The sequence below is a fragment of the Taeniopygia guttata genome, chromosome 8, assembly GCF_048771995.1.
Source record: "Taeniopygia guttata chromosome 8, bTaeGut7.mat, whole genome shotgun sequence".
Lineage (NCBI taxonomy): Eukaryota > Metazoa > Chordata > Aves > Passeriformes > Estrildidae > Taeniopygia > Taeniopygia guttata.
Window position 1 is genome coordinate 31,607,711 of NC_133033.1, and position 18,633 is coordinate 31,626,343.

Consider the following 18,633-nt stretch of genomic DNA (forward strand, 5'->3'; position numbering starts at 1 on the left):
ACCTGCTTGTTGTTTTTCCCCCAGATTTAGGTCAAAATGGAGAAAGGTGATGGGAGAATAACCTTGGAGGGGAAGTGGGGCAGGTGCGGTCGGGCACGCCCTTGGGCTTGTGGGGAAGAGCGGGGCAGGGCGGCTGTCACGGTGTAAGGTCAGCAGCTGCAGAGCAAACCCGCTCAGCTCAGCCCCACCAATGATGGATCAGTGTCCTCTGCTCAAAAACTGTGGTGCAGCTCAGTGTCACTCCCAGAGTGATGGAGGGTTTGTTGTTAAAGTAAGGGAGGGGTTAGGGCTCTGGCATATTTGGGACAGAAGTCCCAGTTCAAGGCTAAAGCGTGGCTACAGCTTTGGAATGTAAAATCCCTGGTGACCTTCCCAAAAGCAAAGGCATCCTGCATTCCAAGGAGGAACCTGGCTGGCTGTCAGCCATGCTGTGGCACCTCGTGGCTTCACGTGTACCAGCCTCACTCACAGGCACCGTGGTGGGGTGATCTCTCTGACCTAGCCTGGGAGTGCCTCCAGGGACATCACCACTGCCTTTTCCTCAAACATTTATGTTCTCCCATATCTATGAGTCTTCTGGAGATTTTCCCCCAGGGGCTCTCTCCCATGATGCAGGTTCCTGATATATACAGTGAGGTTAATGTTTGCTGGTATGGAAAAGCTGGATTGTCTTGAAAAGGCAGAATGACCTGCAGAATGAGCTGGTTTTCCTACCTGAGACTGGAGACAGGAAAAAATGCAAATGAAATATGGGTAGTCAGTGATGAATGTGAATTTTTAAAGCAGGTCCATAAAAACATTGATAGTATCCCATGAATTATCTGTCACTGAAACCCTGGAAGTATAAATGAGTTAAGTATCAAGATAAGCGTTTTGACATCTGAATTGGTAGAAATCAAGGCCTGAGGTCCCAACAGAGAGAGCAAGTGACTCATGGTGGGAACGTCTCCTGAGTCACTTCAGGCACTGGAGACCCTGGGAGGAGTGCAAGGCTTGATTTAGCTGAGTTCAAGCCCTTTAAAGCATGTGATGTGTGTGGTTTAGGCATGGAGCAAAAGCCTTAGCTAATGGGGAACTTAAATTAAAACACAGTCAGGTTCTGGATGGAAAATAAGTCAGGTTTAAATGTTAACGAGGAAATACAAATCCAAGTCAAAATCTGTGCTTGGCTGTATGAAATGAATCTGTGGAGACCAGCATTATGACAGAGTTCATTTGACTTATTGGAGGCATCTATTAGTGCAAAACGCTTCCAAATGGAGAGGAAAATTGTTTTGCTGTTTTTTTTTTTTTCATCAAAATGCTGATGTGAGTTTTTAAGAAGAGCTCCTCGTTCTCCTCGTGTGCCACCATGCCAGGTTTCAGTGGGGTGATGAGGACATGGGAATAGGTCCAGGTCAGCACCAGGCTCGTGATTTTGATGTTTCACCAGCTCATGTGTAGAACTGGGCTATGACAGAGGTGTTGCCTCCCAAAATCAGGACATGGGAGGACTCCAGAAGGACTGGGTTTGCTTTGTGTGGGACAGCTGTCCCAAGGGCAATGAGGCTGTTTGGGATAATCGAGAACCAAGCAGGTGTAGATCCACACACCTCCAGCACCTTCAGTCTGGGTTTTTGTCCTCTCCTCAAACTGTTCCCATAGAACCTTTCTGCCTCCCCTGGCAGATGGTCTGGGAGGAGAGCAGCCATGGCAGTTCTCTTAAAAGCATCAGCTGGGGCCTTTGGAGGCTGCTGCTCCTGCAGATATGAAGGACCTGGGCCACGTTTGATACCAGGTGAATGTGGCACAGCCTAATTAGTGGCCTCCTACTGTTATTAACCTCTGACTCAGACAGGCTATTTTTTAACAGAGGTGCAAGAAGTTAATACTAGTGCTAATGGCTTCCTATCCAAGGCCTTAATGAAAGCCATGCAGGGACCAGGCTTTTCATCAATAGCTTTCAAACTTTGAACTTGAAATTATCCTCTCCCCCCACCACTTCTTTAAAATTTTTGCCTCTCTGCCCACTTTTCTGCCTCCTCTGGGACATTCTGGTCCCAGTGTACAAACTGGTCAGCGGGGTTGGCGCCTCCAGCTCCGTAGCAGAGCTGACACCCTACAACATCCAGATAAATCATCCCAGTTGGCTACATGGGTCACTGTGGCATCTCCCACCAGGTGGGGAGATGTCTGCCTGGGGAGCAAGACAAAGGGAAAAGTGAAATCTGTTGGACTGGGAGAAGAGAGAGTAAAGAGATGCTGTGTTAGGGAGGAAACTTGGTCTTGATCTTGTCATGGTCTTGCTTAAACCAAACTCCAAGAGAGCTTCACCGATGCAGCAAAGCATTTATAGGTGTAAATTTTCAAGTAGAAATGGAGTAGGATAGAGGCAGCTGAGGTGTTGCTAAGACACTTGAGGAAGGGAGGAGAAGGTCCAAGGCTGAACTCTCTCATCCAGGCACTGCCTCGAGAGCCTCTGCCAGGGTAGGAGCAGAGATGGTGGAGCAGCCTTGTCCTGCAGTGTGATGGAGGGCTCATAGCCTGCCACTTTGGGGTGATGGCAATGGATTTGTTTCTGGGGTGTTTTCCTCTGTCTCTTGCACTTCTGACCTGTGTGCAATGCAGCTGCAGGGTCATGTCCTGATGTCTGGTGAAAGAAGATAACAGGCTCTGTGGCTGGATTGTGCTCTTCTAAAACAAGAATCCATTTTTTATTGAAATGTATTTTTCTTTTAAAAAATAAGCCTGTTTAAATAAATTTGAAATTATGACAACCTATTTTAAAGCTTAAATTTACTATAATCTATTAATCATTTAAATAACTTCCATCAAGGATTTCTTCTCAAATATTAATGAGCTGAAGGGTGCTGCTTTTACAATGATATGTCAGATCAAGGGGAAAACATCTCTAACTCTAGCTTTCTAAATGTCACAATGTCACATACTTAGTATCTATTATTTTCACTCTTTACAATGGAGCAAATGCTGGTATTTACATTTTTTCCAAATGTCAGTATGTTGAGTTCCTGCTGTGCATGAAAGTTCTTGCCTTAATTACTCATAATTTCACATTAGCAGGCAGGTGCAGGGAGGGTGTTTTCTTCCATTTGAGCTGGTTCATACGAAGTTGAGAAGCCGTGGGGAGTTGGAAAAGCGGGCAAGCTTGATTTCCCCTCTCAGTCCATGAATAAAGACCATGTGGGAGAGGAGGAGATCTGCTGCTTCAAATCTCCTGGCTCCCAGGACTGGCTTTTCAAAGGGGATCCGTGTCCCTAAACACACAGCTCAGCAGTTAGAGGGAATTCCAAAAGTGCTTCTGGCTTCCTGGTGCCTTAACTCTGGGTTTTGCTTCCCGTCAGCATGGTGGAGTGCTCAGCATCCCTGTGCTGGGGACACTCCAAGTGCACTGATCACCGCCAGAACCACGGCCCGTGCTGAGCACAAACAATCTGCCAGTTCCCTTGCTGTGGCTAATGTTTCTTTTGATTAATCAAATCAGTTTGGGAGGATGAACCTGGTTCCCGATGCAGATTTTGCCCCCCTCCCCACCTCCCCGGCAGCCAGCTCACTTAAGGCAGCCTAATGAAATTAATTAACAGCAAATTTAAAATGTTGTTTTTCAGTGCTGTAATTGAATTCCAGTTTTCATTTGAAGGCAGCATGAAACAAGCAAAATAAAAATGATAATTTGCAAAGTGAGACAGGCGCCTTCCCATTGCCATTAATGGGGCAGATACCAGGAGGGAAAGCTGTGCCTCAGTGGGAAGCTTGTCATGTTTCTTCTGGTCATCCCAACAAAGTCTGATATTTTCACAAAAAAATAGCTAACAGGCAAATGGCAGGCTTGAGCTGATGGCTGAGATCGAGGTGGTGTGAGATGGTGATCAAGCTGATCTGGTTTGGGGGGGACACAGTGATTAAAACAGTGCCCATCCCTCCTAGGGAGAGGTGCTGGTGTTACCCTGTCTTTGGCTGAGACCCAGCTGTAGGATGTCCCTGAAATTTTGGAGCCAGCCAGGTGAATTAGGTTTGATTTGGCATTTAGTGTCCTGGAGCATGTCTTCCCTCAGCTGCTCTTCCTGCCTGGGTGTCCTCTATGTCCACGACAGCCCAGCTTTGTCCATCTGTCTCACTGCCCCAAACTCGGGAATTAAAGGTACTCAGGGAAAATAGGGTTGCTTGGGCAGAAGCTGCAGGTACCTCTGCAGGTCTCTGGGCTAAGACCTGGGTGGAGAGCTGTAGAAAATGGCTGAAAACTGAAAATCTCTGAAATCACAGCCAGGTTCACGTTTCACTGTTCACAAAGGATGGTGAATATTTTGTCTGCAATAATCTGTGATGTGGTCCCAGCGATCCCATGATGCTGCTGTCCTGTATCCTCTGCTCCCAATGTCTGAAACTGTGTTTAACAGAGTGTGTGAGTGACACCTGCCCAAATTAGAGCTGGAACAACACTGCTGGATTACTGCTGTCAGTAAGTGCTGTCTCCCTGCACCCTAACTGTATTTTTGGAGAGGCCCACATCTGGATTATACCCAGAAATATGGTTTTACTCCCATTTAGCCCTTCAGGTTGTGGATTATGTAGGGGCAGCCATGATACTGGCAGGAGGTGACTGGTGGGCGTGCATCCTTTGGTCCCTCTGCCCATTTTTTTGGGAGGAGGTGAACATCTCCCATGAACCCTCTGCTCCACATCTCCCCCTTGACCAGCTTTGCTCTTGCAGAGATCTCAGGCAACACGGATGACATCCCGCTGGTGCGCTGGCGGCAGCAGTGGCTGGAGAACGGCACGTTGCTCTTCCACATCCACCACCAGGACGGGGCCCCCAACCTGCCTGGCTTCGACCCCACAGAGGAACCCCAGACTGAGTCGGCAGAGGAGGAGCTGAGGATCCTCCACATCTCTGTCATGGTATGTGATGGGAAGGCAGCCCCTGTTTCATTGTCCAGAAACCTGTAAAAAATATAATGGCTTTTGAAAAGCCATTTACTTCCCCGTCTGGCTCCAGCTGCCCTAGGATGGGGAACTGTGCCCACCTTTGGGGTGGTTAGGATGCCCTGGGTACCTCTCTGAGTGGTGAATGCTAAGTGCCTTCACAGGCTGCTTTAAAGCTCTCCCTGAGTTTGCATCACTTTGAAAATACGTTTGTGGGGTGCTTTTATCCCCAGGGTTCTGTGCTGTGAAGGTCTCACCCACGTTAACCCGGGGTTAATTCCCATGGACTCGTCAGGAGCCCTTTGCCCTGTGAAGGGTGCCTGCTGCCCTCTGCCCTGTGTGTCACAGTGCCACCAGGCACTGTCACCACCACTTTTATCAGCATGGCAGCCCCATGGTTTCATGTGTCGAGGTCGCACTGCAATACTCCACTCAGCTACACAGAGAGAAGGTTTTAAAGACAGAGGAGAAATCTGTAGGCTGGGGGAAAATCTGTGGTGTGTTTGGTTTTGGTTTTTTGTTTGTTGGTTGTTTTTTTTTTTTTTTGTTTTGTTTTGTTTTTTTTGTGTTGGAAAAAAACTTGAAGAATCCTACAATTTTTTGTGCCACTGGAAGATAATTAGCTGGAGACAATGTGTTGCCGAGGCTGCAAACAGGCTGTTCAGCGGTGTCTACCCTAATAAGAGCTTCAATTGCTCTTCCAGATTGCAGCCCCAGGCCAGGTTTCTCCTCCATCATTTGTGCTTGATTAGTCTGAGGGAAAAAAATTGTTTGCAAAGCCACTCCCAAAAACATCTTGCACCCGTTATCTCAATTTTACTGTCTGTTCCCAGCTGCTTCTAAGAGGGTGCATCACCTCTGGAGAGGCTGGCCCCACTGTGGTCTTGATCATCTTGGGCACTGCTGTGTCCCAAGATCAAGGCAGAAGTGCCTGGATGAAGGTTTGTTATCGAGCTGATGAAAAGGATGTCTGCAGCTCACTGCTGTCATACCAAAATGTGCAAATGCAGATTGAGGCCTCCTCTGCCCTTTTTTCCCCATCACTCTCAGCTCTGCTCCGACAGCATCCTTACTTCCTGACAAATGGAGCCTGGCTTTTGTGCCAGGAGTCAGGCTCATGCGGCGTTTTCAAGGCTGATTTCCTTTTTTTGCTGTGTGGTTGCCAAGGGAAGAAGTGTGAGCCAGGGATTTATCCATTGTGACCAAGGTCTCGCCATGGACAGGGCCAGGAGCGCTCCCACACCCTTTCTGTGCAGGGTCCCTCTCCCAGCCATCACAAGGATGCTGCACTGGGGGGAATGAGACAGAATGGGATTTCTGTGCTCCTGTGGAGGGAAAACAGGAGTATGAGGTGGTGGTTTGACCTTCTCCAATAAGCAGTAGGTAGGGGAGACTTCAGTTCTGGCTTTCATCCTCCTCTCAGAGCCTCTTGAAATCTCAAGAGCCCACAGGCTGCTTTTCTCAGGGATAATTTCAGCTCTCAGACTACTGGGGCAGAAGAAACTAATTTTCAATGAAATAACAAGTCTCTTTTGCGAGCTCACAGCCACTGCCTGAAATAAATGAGCATACACCAGATTTGAGCTCCAGCTTGGTCTCTCCTCACCAGCACAGGTGCATGGCAGAGCTTGCTGGTGTTTAGGAGATTTAATGTGCATATATTTAATGTGCATTCATATTTCCCTTGTGAAGGAAAGCCAGGAATGCCCTGGAATTCCTCCTACCTGCTTGTCATGCCACCTTCAGGTGGACTTTCTCCAGGTGATGGAGAGCCATGACAGAGGAGGTCACCTCTGGTGGGGATGGAGATAATTCCCACTTATTTATGGATCACAGGAACTCATAGGGATTGGAGCATGATACAGAATTAGGCTCCCACTTTGCCACTAAAAATTCTGCACGGCTATGCCAGGCACTTTATACAAAGGCATGTAGTGATGGAATTAGACTGATACAGAGGTAAGATATTGGGAAGAAGTTCTTCCCTGAGGCCCTGTCCCCATCTCTGGAAGTGTTCAAGGCCAGGTAGGACAGGGCTTGTCTCTGCTTTTGGCAAAGGCATTGGAATGAGGTGAACTTTAAAGTCCCTACCAATCAAAACCATTGTAGGATTCTATGGTTTCTATGACCCAGGACCAGTTTTTAGCCCCAGCAAGATTTTCTGACTTCCTGGCTGCAGGACTGCTGGTGTCCTGATTCGCTGAGTTTGTTTCCTCTTTCTTTCTTTTTTTTTTTTTTTTTCTTTTTTTTTCTTTTTTGTTTTTGTTTTTAAAGAAAGTTGGGAAGGAGGCTGGGAGGGTGCATCACAGCTCCATTATTATGGAAATGAAAGTGGGTTAAACTGTAATGGCCATTAAACTTCCTTTTCCAGCTGCCTCTCCTGCTTCTCATTCAATAATTCCCTTAATGTTATATCCTAATGGAGCAGATTATTACTATTATTTTATTTTCTCAAGATCACCTGTTGCATAGAAAAGAGGAGGGAGACCAGAGGTGTGGATGGACTGAGCTCTTAACTGGCTCCACATGCTTTTTCTTGTTATTATTGTTATTATTCTTGGCAGATTGTGCATAAAGGGCCAGTTTGGGGCTTTCATCTCACCGCCCATTACCTGTGTACAGTGATGTCTTGCAGGAGGGTGATCCTGGGGACAGTGGCAGGATGGCAGGGCCAGGTGCAGTTTTGGGGTCCATTCCTGTGGGACAGGAGCTTTTTCAGCCTCTTTCCCCAGACATGTTCCCCAAACAACGCTTCAGTCATCTGCCTGTCTCAAGCCTTGATGTGTTTTAATCTGTGCTGCAGTTTCTGCCGGATACCCTGGGAAGATCTTCCAAGATTGAGAGTGACAGCACTGAAACCGGTTGGAAATGGGTCAGAAAAAGTTGCCCGTAGGAGCATTTGCCTGGAATAAAGCTGATCTCTGTTTTCAAAGGCAGGAGAGTGAAACAAAACACGCTTTGCTTTAAATGCTGCTTTTTCATGCCTCGGTGGCGACTCCAAAGCTGGTCCAGCCCAAGGCAGGCTCCAGCTGGGTGCCCTTGGCCAGCACTGGGTGCTTGGTCAGACTCTTGGTGATTGGGCTCCTCTCTCTCTTTGCTTTGGCCACCCTGGGGCATCCCTGGGGCATCCCTGGGGCCCAGGGGACGGCTGATGCCAGTCCCTGGCTGATCCCTGCTCGTGTCTGTGCCCGCAGGGAGGGATGATCGCCCTGCTGCTCTCCATCCTCTGCCTGGTGATGATCCTCTACACCCGCCGGCGGTGGTGCAAGCGGCGCCGGGTGCCGCAGCCGCAGAAGAGCGCCAGTGCCGAGGCGGCCAACGAGATCCACTACATCCCCTCAGTGCTGATCGGGGGCCACGGGCGGGAGAGCCTGCGCAACGCCCGCGTGCAGGGCCACAACTCCAGCGGGACGCTCAGCATCCGCGAGACGCCCATCCTGGACGGCTACGAGTACGACATCACCGACCTGCGGCACCACCTCCAGCGCGAGTGCATGAACGGCGGCGAGGACTTCGCCAGCCAGGTCACCCGCACGCTGGACTCGCTGCAGGGCTGCAACGAGAAGGCCAGCATGGACCTCACACCAGGTGGGCTTGGGCCGAGCCGGGTCCTTTCTGGCTTGTGGGATGCTGGACTCCAGGACGGGTTGGATGGATGGAGATGAGAGATCTCTGAAGGCTGCTCTTAGAATATCTGGTTTATTAGAGAGGGTGAAAGGCCCTGCTTGGAGTCACCAGACCTGACCCGTGGCAGGCCTGAGGGCGTGGGGGAAGGGAGAGGCAAGGGGTAGAGGGAGATAAGTGGATGTTCCAGGGGAGGGTAGAAGTTCTAAGAGGGTGGAAGTTCCAAGAGAGAGGAGGTTCCAAGAGAGCGTCTGGCTCCTCAGGGACTCCTTGTCAGGGGCTTCAAGGTGGGCTGGAACAAGACTCAGGCCAATGGGGTCACAGACTCCTGATGCTTCAGGGGAGGGTTACAGGTGTGGGATGAACTGTACATTTTGGGGCGTGAGATCCAACAGTCCATTTGACCTTTGGACCTACCTGTAGGTAAGGGCATTGTTCAACCAGAAAGGTGGATTGTCTTCATCCTGGCTGTACTAAGGTTTGGTATCTCAAAACTTCTTACCATTTCAATCTCTGTATTTCCTAAATCTTTTGCCAGGCAATCATATTTATAAGGCTTTCTTGTTTCATCTTCCCCAACACTGGCTTGTCTTCTCTCCACAGTTCCATGCATGTGTTTTCCCTGGAGCGTTTTCCTTGTTTCTCTGGGTTTTCGTTGGGTGTGAGGTGTTGGTGGTTCCCTGAAGGCACATCCATTGCTGGGAGACCTTACAGCCAGTGGGACGTGGGTGGGACAACGCAGCTTTGTGGTTTCCACAGCCTGGCAGAGAACCAGAATGGCGTTCCCTCCATGCTGTCCCATTGTGACCCCCAAACTTCCCTTCTGTATCCCCAGATTTCTGGTGTCTTCCTCAGGTGAGGTTTTTAGTAGCAAATTTTTACTTGCCATCAGTATGATTCAGAGTTAACACTGCCTTCTGATCACCAGCAGGGGTTCTTTGAGGCTCATAACAAACCTGTTCTTTGGTCATATCACTAATTGAGCTGTCCAACTAGAGCCTTCCCAACTGAGACATAATTTGGGAAGATCATAGTGTGGTGCCTGAAGCTCTCCTGAATATGAAGAAATGCCCTGAGAGGCTGAGTGTTAAATCTCGGCTTTTGGCTGGTTTGGTGGAGGTGCCAGTCCTCTTCAGGATTTGAGCTGCTCATGAGTGTGCCTTGGGGGCAGCTCAGCTCATTGGCTGCAGCACCTTGATCACCTCAGGATGATCTGGAGATGGATCCAAGGAAACCTTTCTCTCACCTCCCTCCCTTTTAAAAGTCTTCATCCCTGAAATATTTTGCCTTCAATTCTTCCTGCTCAGGGAGCGACAATGCCAAGCTGTCCCTGATGAACAAGTACAAGGACAACATCATTGCCACCAGCCCCGTGGACTCGAACCACCAGCAGGCCACGCTGCTGTCCCACACCTCCAGCAGCCAGCGCAAGCGCATCAACAACAAAGCGCGAGGTAGGGCGGTCCCTGGGGTGGATGGGGTGCCTTGGGCTTCCACCCACCCACATCCCAGCCACCCACCCTCTCCTGCGATGGAGAAATAGGACCAGAGCGTGGAGACAGCAAGGGAAAAAGGGTTTGGGTGGGGAGAAACAGAAAATGTGGTGCCTGCAAGGATGTAAGTGATGTTGGGCTGGTTGGTTACAGAGATGCAGATGGTGTTTGCCCCAGTAAATGCTACAGGATACTGGCACAGCCATGGGGAAAAGTTGCAAGGTAACTCGTGGCGGGGGTTCTGGCTGTGTGTGCTGGGGGGGAGCAGATGCTGTCCCTGCTGCACATGGCAGATGGAGCTTCTGGTCTGTAGTGCAAGGCTTTCCCTGAAGGGTGGTGTAGGATGCCAAGGTTTGGGGTGGCACGGCGCCAACCCCTCCGTGACTACACCCAGTGTCCCCTGCAGCTGGCTCAGCATTTCTCAACCCCGAGGGGGACTCAGGGACAGAGGCAGACACCGATCCCCAGCTGACCTTCTACACGGACCCCTCACGGAGCCGGAGGCGCAGCCGAGGTGGGTGAGGAGCCATCCCCCTTGCCTTATTTGCCGTTGCTTCTCTGGGTTTGGAGTCTTTGCACTGGCAAAAAGATGGAAACCCGAGTGCAGTCCCAGTGCCGTGGGCAGGCACCAGTCCCTGCTTCGCAGCAGGCTGCTGCTGCTCTCCGGTGGAGTTTCTCAGCAGAGGATGAAATACATTCTGATGTTTTGCTGGAGGCTCCTGCCAGGCACTGGTGTATATTAATGAGTAACACGCTTCAAAGGCTGGCCCGTGCGTTCCCGTGCTGCTGCTCAGCGCCGTGCTCGTACCAGCTGTACGTGCACCAGGGATGGGGACAGCCTCGGTCCCCAGGCAGGAGACTTGTTCCACTGCCCTGCTCTGTCCCTCTGGGAGGTTTCCTCTTCCCAAGAGGAAAGTTAGTGTCTGTTTTTCCTCGTTGAACCTCGTTTGCTGGATGATGCCTTGTTTTTATGGGAGTGGAGAGACTGGGAGCCATCTCCTTCAGCTGATGCTGAAGGCTCATTCAGGCTTTGTCTCCAGACAGTTTGTTTTCCACTCAGCTTCTTCATCTGAAAGATTAAAAGTCAAAGACCTGCATGCCCTGAGCAGTTAGGGCTCTCTATTGCTTTTTCAAGAGCATCAATGAGCCTGTTGTCATGACAAAATTAACCCAAGTGAAGTGCCAAGAAGGAGTGGGAAAAATCAGGATGCTGCATTTACCTTTTTTCCTAATATCACTGCTCTGCTTTAAAGCTCTGCTGCTGCAAAGTTCTCAGCATGCTGCAGTGCAGGGTGTGGGAGAGCCAGGGCTCTGGGGGATCAGGAAGATTTTGGCAGGAGAGTCCCATGGCAAAAGCTGTTTCATGTTCTTCAAAGTCCAAAGTAATTCCATTTTATTCGAGTGATGCTGAATTTCCAGGGGTCTGGGCAGGGTCTCTGCATCCCGAGGTCCCCAGGCTGCACCCGAAGATTTTCCTGGGTGCTGCAGGTGTCTGGTTTGACTGTGCTCCCTGTGCTCCTGTGCTTTGCAGTGGGGTCCCCCCGAAGCCCTGTGAACAAGACCACGCTGACCCTCATCAGTGTGACAAGCTGTGTCATCAGCCTGGTGTGCTCTTCCCACATGAACTGCCCCCTTGTCGTCAAGATCACCCTCCATGTCCCTGAGCACCTGATCGCTGACGGTGAGCACCCCGTGGTCCAACCCACCCTTCCTGCCCTGCCCTGTGAGCTTTGAGGGAGGATGGGTGCAAGACAGGAGGGACAGGGGTGGATGGAGGGCGTCAGCGTGGGACAGAGGGGATGGGCATGGGATGGAGGGTGGGGATGAGGGGAGGACAGAGGGGGATGGAGAGGATGGGTCCATGACAGAAGGGACAGGTGTGAGATGGAGGGTACCGTGCTGGGAGCAAGGGATGGGTGGTACAGGATGGAGGGATGGGCACAGGACAGAAGAGACAGACACAGGAGGTGATGGCTGTTGTGGGACACAGGGCTTGCTGCAGGATGGAGGGATGGGCACAGGGCCAAGGAGGTTATTGCGGGTTGGAGGGGAACACATATGGGATTAAATGAACCATGACAGGATGAAGGGCATGGTGGGACAGAGGGATCAGACCTCAGTGTCTGAGGGGTGTGGGATGGTGATGGCTGCTGTGGGACAGAGGGGAAAGGCGCAGGATGGAAAGAATTGTCATGGGATAGAGAAGACAGGTATGGAGTGGGGCAGGGGCTGTCATATGGCAGACAGGATGGGCACAGGACAGAGGATTCCTTGTGGCACAGAGGGGACTGTTGTGGGACAGAGGGTACTTTCTCAGGATGGAGTGAATGGGCGGGGGATGGAGGGACCCATCACAGGACGGCAGGCAAACATCCCGGGATGGATGGGATGCAGGGCCCGTCATGGGATGGAGGGTACAGCAGCAGGTTGCTGTCACTGACTCCCCTTGTCTCGGTGGCAGGAAGCCGGTTCATCCTGCTGGAGGGGAGCCAGCTGGATGCCAGTGACTGGCTGAACCCAGCACAGGTCGTCCTCTTCTCCCAGCAAAACTCCAGTGGGCCCTGGGCCCTGGACCTCTGCGCCCGGCGCCTCCTCGACCCCTGTGAGCACCAGTGTGACCCCGAGACTGGTGAGTGTTCCTGAGGCTGGGGTGTGTGGCAGCAGCTCTCTGCCCACAGAGAGCAGGCACAGCTTTCCCAGGCATTTTCCTGGGGGAAAGCCTGTGAGAAGATCAGAGAAAAGAATGAGAAACAATTCTTATCTCCACTTGTTGCAGCTGCTGTTGTGCACGTGTGGAATGTGCCGTGGAGATTTGTGTACCAAAGGGTGATTTCTTAATTGGACACAGGATGGTGTTTGGATGGATTGACCAGTTAGGTCAAAGCTGTATTGGAGTGGCTGGAAGGGTTACTGGGTTTCTTAATAACTATAGTATAATATAGTATAGGATGATATAATAAAGCAATTGATCAGCCTTCTGCAATCATGGAGTCAGTGCTAATTATTACCTGTCTGGGGGCCTGCAGTGACAGGGGTGGGTTTGTGAGCTCACCTCTGCCTCCCCAACCCAGCTGTGCTGGGAAGGTGCTTCCTCACCTTCTTTGTGTGCAGCAGGGAGCTGCTGGGTGTCCTGGTGAGGCTACAGGCTGCACTTGGCAGGGAAGCACATCGAAAGCCTTCCCACGTGTGTTCTCCCGTGTCCCTGATGTCCCTGTCTCCACAGGGGAATGTCTCTGCTATGAAGGTTATATGAAGGACCCTGTGCACAAGCACCTCTGCATCCGGAACGAGTGGGGAACGAACCAGGGGTGAGTGCCCAGGCTTGGAATGTCCCCACATGAGCTGCTGGGCTTCCAGAGCTTGTTACCACAGCTGTGGTACCTTCTGGGACAGCAGAGTCAGAGGCACCTCGGTGAATTGTAGGGTCAGAGCATGGCTGGGCTCTGCAGGGCTGCGGGAGGCAAGGATTTCTGTTCTTTGAAATAATCAGGAATGATGTACAAGAAGCCATTGTCACATTTCAGAGTCGACTCCCCCTGGAGAAGACTGAGGTTGTTCCTCCCGCCCTTGTGTGCTCTCTCTTGGGCACCCTGTGCTTTGTGGGGCTTTTGTTTTGCGTGTGTGAGGCATCAGAGGAGGGCTGAGGTCCCCATTGAAAACTGGGCAAATTAAATGCTTTGATACTGTGGCTGAGGGAGCAGAGGAGTCACTGTCTGCTCCAAGCTTTTACACACCTGGAAGTGGTAAAAGAAATTTTTCTGATGTTTCAGCAGCAATTTGGTGGCGGATTCCAAAAGTTCCCATCTCTCTGTGACCCTCAAGGGAGTGCTCCATCTGTCCCTCAACACTGGTGGGTCTGTGACATGCAGCTGGGGCCTCCCAGGAATAGCTGGGGGAGGTGTGCAGAAAGCCAAGACGCCCCCAAATGCAGAGGTCCCAAATGCAGAGGTCCCACGTGCATCGGCACCTCCAAACCCACTTTTTCTCCCTTTTCTCACTGCACAGCTGGATCGGTGGTGGCCCTGCACGTGTCAGGATGCTCTCTCTGAAGTTATTAGTCTTCACAGTGGGAAGAGAAATCATCAAAGGCTGGGCTTGGCGTGCCCCCTGCTGCGTGACTGCGCTGGGGGCTGGCAGCAGTGGGGGCTGGCAGTGCCGGTGCAGCCCCGCTGTGTCCCTTTGAACTGGGGCCCTGGGGAGAGCACTGCTGCTCCATCTCCAGCCCCACTCTGTTTTTTATCATTTTAAAGGTGATTTAGCAACTAAACGCAGTGTGGAGCACCGACTGTGCCTGGGTGATGCTCGTGGCACAGGTGGCCCCACGCTGGGGACGTGCTATGGGGTGTGGTGATAGTCCCCAATCCTCTGCCAGGGGTGGGAAAGTACAGGCAGAAATACAGCTCCTTGTCCTGTTTGTCCCCAGTGTCCAAGAGGAATGTCCCCAGCTCCTCGGTGAGGCACTGAGTGATGGGCTGGGTGTGGGGGGTTATTCCCCTGCCAGGGATTTGCCTGTTTTGGGAGGTGTCGTGTTTAGGAGTGTTTCACAGTGGGCTGGAAAGAGCCCACAGCCATCCATGGCCACGTATGGTTTTGGTGCCAGCCTCTGCCTCCATCAGAGCAGTGTGTTGGGCGCACCACCTTGCAAAAAAGCAAATTGGCACATAACTTTGACCATCGAGGCTAGTAATAAAAATGGATAAGCACCGTGGAGAAGCGTTTGCGTCCTGACCCTCTGCTTTTCCTTTGCTCCTGAGTGTGGGTCTGCAGCTTCGCACTTTTCTTGCATGCACATTGCTCTTCTCCAGCTTTTTTCCTGATTTAGCTGCTTCACTTTCTTAAGGCAAAGTGGAGAAAAAGATGCTGCTTTCAGGTAAATTGGGGAAAAAATATAGATGTAACTAGCAGGAGAGAAGCCAAGGATGAGAAGGATCAATGCATTCCTGAAGGCTCTGGACCTGTTTGCATCTCCTGACCCAGCTTTGGTGTCAGAAATGCCCACCTGAAAGGTGCTCAGGACCTCCCCTGTTCCTCTGGGGGATTTGGGGCTGCTTTTTTAGACCTATCTCCAGCCTGATGCTCCCACAGGAGCCTTTTCTCTGCCTTTTCTCCTGCAACAGGATTCATACCTGGCCAGGGTACATCTTGTCTTGTGTTTCTTCTTCTCTACCAGAGTTGGCTATGACAAATTATGTGCAGCATTTCCGAAGTATTTTTCTGTTTGGGGCAGAGAAACCTGGCAGTTCTCTTTTTCCCCAAAGTGCAACACAGCCCTAGACCACGGTGGGTTGTCAAAGTGCTTCTGCCCTTCTCTGGGCTCTTGAGAAGGCTCCAATGCTGCAGTGTCACCATCCCTAGAAAATTCTCTCAAGCCTCTCAATTCTTCTCAAACTTGAAACTGGAGTAATTTTGTGTTTTTTCATTGAACTTGTCAGATTTTTGTTTCATAAAATGGTAGCAGCTGAAACCACCCTTCACCATCCCTACCTGCAGCTTCCACTATTTTTAGGGTCTCTTGAAAGCGTGTTCACACTCAGCATTGTGATGCTGAAGGCAGCTTGGTGTTCAGTGAGATATTTTTTTTTTCCTTTTCTGCTATCTGTTCCTGGTGTCCAGGTGCTTTTTAGTGCAGCTCTGCCTGGAAGGGTTTGTGATGGTTTTGCATGAACTTTTGGCCTCCACAAGGTCATGGCTGGTGAAGTCTCTTTAGCCTAGGAGAACCATCTTGTCAGAGGCTGTTTAACTGAATAACTTGTAGCTGTAAGCTTGTATTTATGTTTTTTGGAGTAGAGGTTGAGCTGCTGTGCTGTCTTTTGTTGGGCCCATCAGCTCACTCCCAGTTTCAGCCCAAGCAGGCTCACCTGAAAGAGATGTCTGCAAATCTTCTGCTCTCTCCCCCCATCTCAAGGTGAGATCAGCTGTGCTTGAAACATTTCTGACCACTGTTTGTCTAATATGCTCTGAACCCTCCAATATTGGAGTGATGTGCTGCTGCCACGGGTCAGTCCCCAGAGAAACCACACTGGCGCTTGGTCAACAAAGCAGGATTTGCCAAATCCCTTGGCAAACTTGGGAGTGATGTGTTCTGGATATGACCTCCTCTGTTTTCCCCAGGTGGCCTTTTCATCTGAAAACTCATTTCAGCCCTTTGATTTAGATAGTTTTGCCTTGGTTTGTTTTTATTTACAGTGATGACAAGTTGACTCGGTGTCTGTTCACTCAGTAGCATCTAATTTTGCTCATGAAGGCGAGCTCATCTTTGTACTTTATTGGTGATGGCAGTGAGAAGCTTTTTGTGTTGTGTATATTTTGGGTACCAGACTGAGATCCACGCCTCCACACTGCATCTTTTACCCAACATGTCCGGACCCTAAATCTTCAGTTTTTCAAAAACTTGAATATTTTTGATCATGGATAGCAGATACATTTGATCAGTTGCTTTTTCTTTTTTTTTTTTTTTGGTGTGTGTGTGCTGCTTTTCGCCTGTTTTAAACAAATCTGTCTGGTGCTGTTTGTGTGCTCACAGTCTGTCTCCCTGCTTTGATATGTATGGTTAATTAGCTGCTTTTCGAATCTTACTCTAATGTTCCCTGAGCAGGATGCAGTTTCTAGCAATCCTACCAGCCACACTTCATCTTTGCTCATCAGACCAAATTTCTGCAGTTCTTTTTGTGGTATAACTTGGCCAAAAATCAAATCAGCGCATTCTGTCTTCAGTTAATAAGCTGTTACCTGCCTGCATTTGTACTTTTTCATCCCAGCCCTTACATCCATCTTGCACGTGGCTTTTTCCTCCCCACGGTGCACTTTTCAGCCTCCCCCGCTGAGATTTGAGGTGCTCTGCATTTATAAGGAGTCTTTATCAATGGGCTCTTTCGATTTGTAATGGGCTTCACCCTGGCCTGGGGATGTTTTAAGGCAGTTTAAGGTGACATGGTGAAGGTGTCAGGCTGGGTGCTCTCATCCTGCTATGACTGTTGGGAACTGTCCCACCCCAGTCTCACTCCCCCACCCGCAGCCTTGCAGATGTTTTTTTCCAGCACAGGACCCGAATTAGCGCGTCAGCCTGTGCCCTGCTCACCCAGCTCCCCTCCCCTCCCCATCCTGCCTCCTCCACACATGATATCCCCATCCTGGCAGTGCACCTGCTCCTCTTATCCCATCCCCATCCCACAGAAGAGCGAGGGACACACTGAAGTGACAAGTACAGCACTTTTCCTGCTTAAAGTCTTTATTTTTCTCTCTTTCTCCCCGTACCCTTTTTTCTATATATTTTTTTCCCTTGCCTCTCTCCATCCCCTGCTGTGTGCCTCTGCCTTGCAAGCTGAAGGACAGCCTGATAAAAAAGCTCCTGGTTCTTTCAGATCCTTTCACCAAAGCACCCAGCCGCCTCCTCCTCCCTCCTCATTCTCCTGCTAGATTTACGGGCAGCCCAGGGAGAAAGTGCCAGCATTAGCATTTTTAATAAAGAGCTGCTTGCAAGGGATGGCAGGGTGGGAGGGGGGTGGGCTGGGAAGGGGAGAGGCATCAGCAGCTGAAACCCCAGCAGAGCTGTTGCAAAGCAGAGTGAAGTTGGGGAGGAGCTGCCACGGGCGTTGGGTGACATCTGCTCTCTGCCCTTCTGCCATCAGTGTGGTTCTGGGCCTTCGTGGGTCCCCACTTTGGGGTCCTGGGGTGCAGCAGGTGCTGTGGGGATGCTCTGGTCTGTTCGCCCTGGCATGGCCATCCTTGTGCTGTGCACTGGTTGGAAGCCCTGAAAAGCACAGGAGGTCAGGGAACCAGATGTGAAGTCACCTATTCCAGCTGTAACCACTTTCTCCTCCAGTGACACTTCAGTCACACTCCCCTGCAGCAACTTCTCGTGCCTTCTGCAGAGACCCTCTCCTGCAGCCCCTCCAGCCTCTTGCCAGCTCTCCTCAACCCAGCTGCTCCAGGTTAGCTCGTGGTGGTCACATCCTGCCAGCTCTGGGCTTATTCCTCTCCCCACCCATCTTGTCTGGAAGAGTTTTGCAGGCAGTGGGACAAGCTGGAGCACAGTTCTTGGTGCTACAGGTCAGTCTGGCCTCATCCCCTCGGGGCTGCAATTTAAGCATGGCCCTGTTGAGCTGGTTCAAAGCATTGTCAGCAGCGCCAGGTTTGGGGGGCTTAGCAGGTGTTTTGTGAGCTTCCACTCAAGCCCAGATGTGGAGCAAAGCATCCAAATAATGGTCCATTTAGAAAAGCTGAGAGGCTTAAGATTGTCCTGGGGATTCACTGGCAGCACTTTGGCCTTGAGAACTTGCTGGCTGAGTGTGGGGAATTTGCTGGTTCTCAGGTGCCCTGGTAATTCCCCATTTGGTTGTTTCAGATGCTTACCTGAGTGCCAAGGCTTGCAAGGAGCTGAGAGCTGTCATTTCTGGCCCATTTAATCCAATCTGATCAGCTGCAGAGCTGCTGATCATTCCCACTTTGCTTTGTGAGCTCTGAAGGCCATGCAACCCTCACTCTCCCTTGCCATGGAGGAATGTAGTTGAAGGCTGAACATTGCATTTAAGGGGCTTCTTTTGACCCCCAGAAAGGGAAAAGTGTGACAGGCTGAGGAGATGCCACACATCTTCCT

The 18,633-nt window shown here is 50.7% G+C and overlaps 1 protein-coding gene across 5 annotated transcripts in view; it reads left to right on the top strand.

The window, feature by feature from the left end:
* The window catches only part of ASTN1 (astrotactin 1), a 62,155-nt gene that overhangs the window by 16,950 nt on the left and 26,572 nt on the right, over positions 1-18,633 (top strand). For 4 of the 5 annotated variants that reach the window (XR_003961741.4, XM_030279555.4, XM_030279556.4 and 1 more), the window contains exons 2-8: positions 4,709-4,896; positions 8,115-8,508; positions 9,852-9,998; positions 10,432-10,551; positions 11,569-11,718; positions 12,499-12,666; positions 13,261-13,345. Coding sequence is in view for 4 of the 5 variants with exons in the window: in XM_030279555.4 (XP_030135415.4) it covers positions 4,709-4,896; positions 8,115-8,508; positions 9,852-9,998; positions 10,432-10,551; positions 11,569-11,718; positions 12,499-12,666; positions 13,261-13,345 (1,252 nt within the window). In the remaining variant the exon portion in view is untranslated. The remainder of the gene's footprint in view (positions 1-4,708; positions 4,897-8,114; positions 8,509-9,851; positions 9,999-10,431; positions 10,552-11,568; positions 11,719-12,498; positions 12,667-13,260; positions 13,346-18,633) is intronic. The other variant, XM_004175440.6, reaches the window with a different exon arrangement.